The 7,500-nt window shown below is 39.7% G+C and overlaps 1 protein-coding gene across 1 annotated transcript; it reads right to left on the bottom strand.

Annotated features, from left to right (window-relative positions):
- Window positions 1-5,526: 5,526 nt before the first annotated feature.
- Window positions 5,527-7,103, bottom strand: LOC138008639 (uncharacterized). The gene is made up of 2 exons (XM_068855953.1): window positions 6,951-7,103; window positions 5,527-5,973 (listed from the first exon to the last, which is right to left on the bottom strand). The coding sequence occupies exons 1-2, from the start codon at window positions 7,101-7,103 to the stop codon at window positions 5,527-5,529; spliced, it is 600 nt and encodes a 199-aa protein (XP_068712054.1).
- Between the last annotated feature and the right edge of the window lie 397 nt (window positions 7,104-7,500).

The raw sequence follows: 7,500 nt of genomic DNA, 5'->3' as shown, positions 1-7,500 counted from the left end.
TAAAACATGTTTTAAACTGCTACGACATTTTTCCTGACGTACACAACAATCGTAAATCATGTCGTGGGCCTGTCGTAAGCAGTTGTCACATGTGACAAAATCTTACCGTGTAAATCTGCCCTTACACGGTACGATTTTGTCGCATGCGGCAACGGCTTAAGACAGGCCCACGACATGATTTACGAGTGTTGTGTACGTCAGGAAAAGTGTCGTAGCATTTTAAATCATGTTTTACAACGCTGTGACAATCATAAGTCATGTAGTAGGCCTGTCGAGAGCTTGTCGCATGCGACAAAATCGTATCGTGTAAATCGGCCCTTAGACGCCATGATTCGGGATTTGAGGGGAATGTAATAGCGCGACTCGGGATTATAAACGGGACACGGGATCTGGGAATCTTACAAAGCGGGATTCGGGAAATATCGCTTTTATTATGTAAGTATTGAGATTTACGCGCCAAAAAGATTCACAGCCACAGCTCCTGATTACAGTTGAAGCTCTCGTAAGCGACCACCCAGGGAATTCGAAAAAGTGGTCGCTACAACAGCCTCCAGCAGAAGTCTATTGGACTTGTAGAATTCTTATACAGAAGATTAGGTGAACTTCTTCATTCTCATTCACGTTTGCCAAAATATCCGTACAAAAGATTCCCAGCCAAATATTCATTCTTGAAGAGCGAGGCTACCCTTAGCAGTGAGCTCTTAAACAAAAAGCCGAAACCAGTGAGAAAATTTGTAGCATTCAGTGTCAAAACAGACAAACCACCAGTGTCAAATCTTCAAGCAATAGTGACGCGCACACTCTAAAATTTGTATTGAAAACCATCCATTACTGACAAAAATATACAAAAGCCTCCTTACAGATCATAAGAGAGGGGTAAATCACTCAAGCACATGCTCGTTAAAGCAAGGTTTCATAATTACTTTTGACCTCAATCTCACAAAAGGGAGACCGTACAGGTCCGTCACATTCTTTGAGACTTTCAGTGCAGTGGGTTGAGTTTTTCTTAAATTGTTGACACAGTGGTCGATTACGAGAGCTTGAAAACAATGGGAAAGTCTAGTTGGGTAATCCCAAATGTGGTTGCGGTCGCTTACTGGAACGGTAGCTTATGAGAGATTTCAATTAGAGAATTCAAGTGTCATTTAAAACGGGGTTTCACAATGGTGGTCGTAACTAGAGCTGGTCGCTTACGAGAGTCACGTGGTCACAGTGAGAGCTTCGACTGGATTTAAAATCATACGCGCTCACTAACCATGGGAAGTCCGGTGAAAATATGAAGCAGTCATCTTAATTTCAAAAGTTGGAAATACCCAACCAAAATGATTCTATATTATTGTACAAATTATTCATCTCTTGCACGGCCCTAATGTCTGAGTCTATCGAGCGGCAAACCAAGGGGCGAAACAGAAGAGGAAGGGAGCGTTTTAGTGTAAGATTCACCAAGCAGTAACTATTAACGATTCTGAAGAAGAGTCATTTGCCAATAACAACCATGAGACCCACGATGGTGTTAGTGGCGAAATTCCATCGTTAGATGACGAGGCTAATTTTTACTTTGGAGTGGTTTAACGGTTCGGAAGCACTATTCAATTCACTGACAGAAATTTATTTTCAGTGTTGTAAGAGGGCCCTGAAGGAGAGTCGAAATCTCATCTCCCAGCTTTTCTTTAAACTAAATCCCAGTCCCAGTAATGAAATTGAAAAGAAATCCCAAAGAAGGTTGTTGTTTTGCTCTTTTTGGAACTAGCTTTGAAGAGTTATAGGTACAAATGCTTCGTATTTTCCAGTTCCCATTCCGGACCATACCGTAACTGCTAAGGAACGTTTTCGTCTGGTTGACGGGATTGAAAGACCCTATTGGGGGCCCTCTCAGAAGTGCTATAGAACTTTGCTGAAGTATGATAAACTTCTGGACCAAGAAAAGGTACTGCATATATTAAGACAAAACTGAAAGAAACTCGAGATACATGTACTAGTTTACTGATGAACTCCACGAGAAGAGGTGTGCAAAGGATTCTCTAACATATGAGACCTTGACTACCTCCCAACCACAAAAAAATTAAAAAACTTGTGACAGCGTCCGAACTCACCAAAGAAACAAGTTCTCTCCATATCAGAGAACTCGCACCTTTCCAAGATTTTGACGATGATTTATTTCTGGACCAGAGAGATCCGCTAGTCAAGAAATCCAACACTCACAGAAGTTAGAAATTTATACTCGTCTTGAACAGCTTGTATTTCTAATTTTTTTATTTTTTTATTTTTTGGTTTTTATGTTTTGCAGTCATTCAGATCAAAATATCAGTCTGATCTTTTTTGTTGTTGTTGTTGTTTTCTTTTCTGCTTTTTTCGTCTCAGCGCTTCGTGCCTCAAACAAATTCGCCAATAAAAAAAAGATAATGAAAGAAAGCTCGAAATCTTTAACTGAACACTCGCATACCTGATACAACTCAGAAGCTGCACATCACCGTAAGGACAACACAAGTCACCCATTCCGATTTAAGGTAATTCCTTAGTATTGCATTGCGCATCCCTACTGCGCACGGTTTTCGACGTTTAAATTTAAATTCTCTTAACTTAATTTCCTTACATGTTTTATATGACATCTTAAAACATTCTCCCCATGAGGCACTGTCAATTGAAGTATTTTACTCCAACGCTGTAAGCCAGCTGTAAGCCAAGAGCCGATAAAAATCTCGACATCTTAATTTCTCTAAATTTAACACTATGTTCTCATCTAGCATAAAAAATGGGCCCCTTGGACAAAACCCTCCACGCTCGCGTTATCCATCTCTCTCACTTTTTTAGACATAAAGCTTGGTATTGCGCTTAAAACTTGATAGTACTCCAGAAAATTTGATTTACAATTATACTTCGAAAGAAATTCTTGAAAGGTAAGGTAGCGGCCTGATTCATGAAACATATTATTAACTGAAACAACACTTTTCGAAAACCAGTCTCCAGTTATATAAATAAGTTAATGACTCATCCCCTTTTGGTAATAGAGTGATCACACCTCTGCGCTGACATATTGACAGTTGCCCAATATCGTACGCTGCATTTAAGGTCTTCAGCTAGATCATACCCCACCAAATCAAAGAAGTGTTTATAAAATTCCGCCGTAAATCCATCTTCGCCGGGTGATTTTTCATTTGGTAAGGTTTCTAATATCTTCTGACACGCATCAAATGTCAGGTAACCTTCTAAAGACACCTTTTCCTCGTCCGAAAGTTTTGGCATTTCTACATTCTGTGTAAACGTATTAAAACTTTCCTGTGGATGATCCAGCAATATTTTGGACCGATAAAGATCACTATAGTATTGTTCAATTTTCGCCAAAATTTCCTTATTATCACTTATGGATGCGCCCTCCTCGGTTTCAATTTTATCAATTACCTTTCGGTTGTAATTCCTTTTTTCTAGGTTGAAAAAATACTTGGTCGCTTTCTCTCCGTTTTCAACCCAGTTACACTTAGCTCTAAATATAGTCGCTTTACTTTTCACTTCATAGATTCTTAAGTTCGTCATATTCATTTAGTTCTTGATCCACGTTATTTCAAATCAGCGGCATGACATATTTTTTTATCCAAATTATCCAATTGCTCCTTTATTTCTCTTTCATGTTTTCTATCCAAACTCACCTTTCCTTTGGCAAAGGAGATTGTAACATTCCGGATTTCCATCTTGAGCATTTCCCAGAAAAGTCGCTTATCTTCAACATAAGAGAGTTTTTCGCGGAACATTGGGTACAATTCACGAATCTTAGCGCTATACTCTTCAGTTAATAAAGAATTATTAAATTTCCACAACCCTGGTCCTCTGGGATTTTCTTTTGTCCATGTCAACAACAGATATATTAAAGTGTGATCTGGTGCGATAGAGGGTTGTATGTCGACCTTTCTTACAAAGTTTTTCAAATTTTTGGAAATTAGAACCAGCTCACAGCTTAACAACGCAATGTTTCATCCGTCCACTTGATCCTTGGTCTAGTCTGTGGCTGACCACCAGCCCCGTTCTGCTCAATAACAATACAATGTTATAACTCAAATCCAAACAACTGAAATACTCATGTCCCTTCCCTAGGAGGCACCCAGAGTTTCAAGTATCCCAGGTTTGACTGTTCACAAAACAAAATACTTTTCGGGATGTGTATTGGCGCTCCAAGCTTGGCTTGCTCTCGTTGTATCAGAACTTTTTAACACAGCGCTAAACCACGTCTACACTACACGCCGCCATATTATTATTATTATTATTATTATTAGTAAAGATTCTCGAGCAGACCTACAACAAGAAAGATATGGCTATGACAGTTAAGGATTTGAAGCGCTTCCCGGAATACCACGACTAAGACAACAATTTAGAAATGATCTCCTAACGTCCACAGTCAGATCCACTATCGTTGATCCACATAAGCCATCTTTGCCAGTTTCATTACTTTTTTAATTCTGAAACCTGAATCAGTCAACTCGAAGTTACCGCAACCAACCTCAGAATCTTTTAATTCCAATATGTTTTGGGAGATCTGCGTGTTGGACGCAACAGAAATGCAGGTAATCACAATAATAACAAATCAAAAATAAAAAGAAGAAAATGACAACAATGACGGAAATAACAAATTATTATAATGGAAATAACGAAAAGACCAAATGTGTGCATTAGCTATACAACAAAATTTGGCGTGAGGAAGAGTTAGGGGGCTCCACAAGTACAGCGAAAATAACAAATTAGAGCAAAATAAGAAAGGGGGTCGCGGGCACCCCAGGAACCCCCGCCCTCGCTACGCCCTTCGGCTATATTACAGTTAATTTACAAAATTAAACATGTGAGATTGTGCTTTGACCATTCAAAGATGGAGGTCGAAAACTGTTCAAAGGGAAAGCACACTTAATCCATGCAAAACGGCGAGGCCTGCCTGTGACTTTATGCGTTAATCATCAACGTAGTACAACGGAACATCTACCAGTCATACGCTAATGCCCAGTAGGTTTTTCATGGGTTTTCATTTTTCACTTTAATGTACACTTCACCACCATTTGTGTTCATGGTGCTACGCGGCACAACATTGATATGTACCCTTACTTTCTCTTCGCCGCGATTCACCACCTTTATCGTCCCATACTTTCTCTGTCTGACCTAGAAGCTTAGTCGGCAGGGCAAACAGTAGATCTGATCCAGTGGTCGCGGGTTCAATCCACACCGAGGTCATGAAAATTTTTCCATACCTCGTCTAATTCGCTGATACCCTTTACTAGAGCTGAACCTCCACAGAGTGTAAAAGAGTGGCTTACCAACACCGCAAGACAGTTGCTTCTGGTATAGCATTTTTTCTGAGCTATTATAGTAATTTATTTGTACTTCTGTCGTGCAAAGTTCACAAGTGTACTATGTAGGTATTTACACGTTAGGTTTGAAATGCTTTTAATATCGATGTTTTATACAGAACTTATTCCACTTGTTTCACTTTTTCAAAAAGGATAAGGAAAAAAAATAAGCTAACAAAGTCACTTTTATTCTCTGCCAAGACTACAGTGGGTAGTACTGAATAACTAAAAAAATACTATTGAAGGCGTCACCCAGACCCCTCCAGTCTCTCCACATTTGCTCATCAAGGAAATCTTGCAATTGCTCTGATCTAATTCCTTTTTCGCGTTTTGTGTGGTACTTTAATCTTGCCCATGCTGATTCAGCCTCCTGGGTGTGTACGCCCGTCAAAGGATCAACAAAATTGTTCCTGTGAACAACAGCCCTGTGCACAGGGACGTTAGGGACGTGACGCTCCAAGTCGCGATATGCAGCCCAATCATCTGAATGTACTTCCGATCCAGGAAGGAGAACTCGCTGTAAAATCCGACAAAGAGTAGCCCTGTCTCTTTGCGGCACCACCTGATAATACCCTCTGCAAGGGGTGTGTGCAGTCGACAGAACACCAAAAACCCACAGGTCATTTCGGGCTCGTCTTCCTCTTTGATACTAGAAAAAGAGAAGAGTAAACATTTAGAAGAAAACAACGATAGACATCGAAGTATTGCGTATCTCTGAAAAAGAATGACACTTAAGGCCCTCAACATCTTTCACGTGGCGACCATTTCAAAGCTGTATTTGAAGTCAAGGATCTTGGAATTCGCATTACTTCGAGGCTGTCATGGAGCTTGCAAGCCAACAAACGTGAAAATAAGGCCAATAGCGTGCTTTGAAACACGAACAGTGGGTCCCAATAATTCTGCGTTGTTTTCGATACTTTACCAAAATTAAGCAGGTCCAACAATAGAGTATTTTTCTCCAGGTTGGTGTTCCACACCTCAAAGAAAGACTAAAACGTATAACAAGACAGCAAACAGGCTTAATGGTTTAGACCCCTCTGTACTTTTTCAGTTCCCACATGATTGACATGTTTAATGCTGTTTTCAATTTTTTCACTTGAAGCAGACACTTTAAACAGCCAAAAACTCAAAGGGAATTTGTCCCATTGCCCCAAATTTTCACAGTGGCTACATTAACACGCTATAAACAACAAAAACGTGTATGTACATTTTTTAATTCGAAATTATTTTTCTCCGAGAGCGATTTCGAAAACGTTTCATAACTTTTCACTGTAACTGAGTATGGCAAAACAAAGACACGCTTTATTAGCGCTTTGCGTCCGGAAACTGAGGAACAAATTAAGACCAAATTCGCTTTGACTTAGTGCAGCTTTGAAAATGTGATTCGGGCGCTCGCATTTAGAGGTCGTGAAAAAATAGACAATTCATTTTATTTCACAATTGCTGGTATGGTTGGATAGCCAGGTCTATAAGATTTAGCTTGATAGAGGTGTTTAGGTATCTACAGTTAAAACTGCATCGCTTGGACACGAGATACTACTGAAGGTATACGGTAACCTAACGATTGGTGAAGAGAAATATTAATTGGGTGCGTTCTAAAATAAGATACTTAAAAGATTGTCAAACCTTGGATTTGTGTTTGAATTGACTCTCATCGCATTTGACCACATAAACCCGACCGCCGAATGGAATGATTGGTCGGTCTTGCAAATCTCGTCCACAGTAATGGCGCAATACAGCAAACACGTTGCCAATGGTGTTCTTCGACAAGCTGAGCATTGTAGCAACGTTTTTTCGTAATTCACGTTCACTCCAAAGGTAAATCAGCGTAAGAAGCTTTCCCAAAGCAACTCTTGGGAACTCGCTGAAAAAGCTCCCACTACGCAACGATTTTTTACGATGGCATGTAGAGCACCTCCTGACGAACAGACGGGAAATGATTAAATGTGAGAGACGCAAAACACAATATAAAACTTCCTGAATGATGGTTGGTAAAGGTATTTTTTTCAACATTTGTGGGTTTTTTATCCTACAAAAATATACTGTGAACAAATCAATTTAAGAAATTGTCCTCTAAGAAGCATATTGTTCCGATATTAATTAGTAAACGCAATTCATGAGTGCTTGTAGCTCGCTATGACTGCCTACCAGATATAACCGTCGACGTGATCTTCGT

Source organism: Montipora foliosa, chromosome 6 (assembly GCF_036669935.1).
Source record: "Montipora foliosa isolate CH-2021 chromosome 6, ASM3666993v2, whole genome shotgun sequence".
Lineage (NCBI taxonomy): Eukaryota > Metazoa > Cnidaria > Anthozoa > Scleractinia > Acroporidae > Montipora > Montipora foliosa.
The sequence above is the reverse complement of the archived record's forward strand: the minus strand, read 5'-3'. Positions and strand labels throughout refer to the sequence as shown.

Bases quoted from the DNA above. Each gene is read 5' to 3' on its own strand.
- LOC138008639 (XM_068855953.1), bottom strand. From the start codon at position 7,103: ATGCTCAGCTTGTCGAAGAACACCATTGGCAACGTGTTTGCTGTATTG. The intron at 5,974-6,950 runs GTTTGACAATCT...CTCTTTTTCTAG, and splicing joins AATTCAAACACAAATCCAAG to TATCAAAGAGGAAGACGAGC.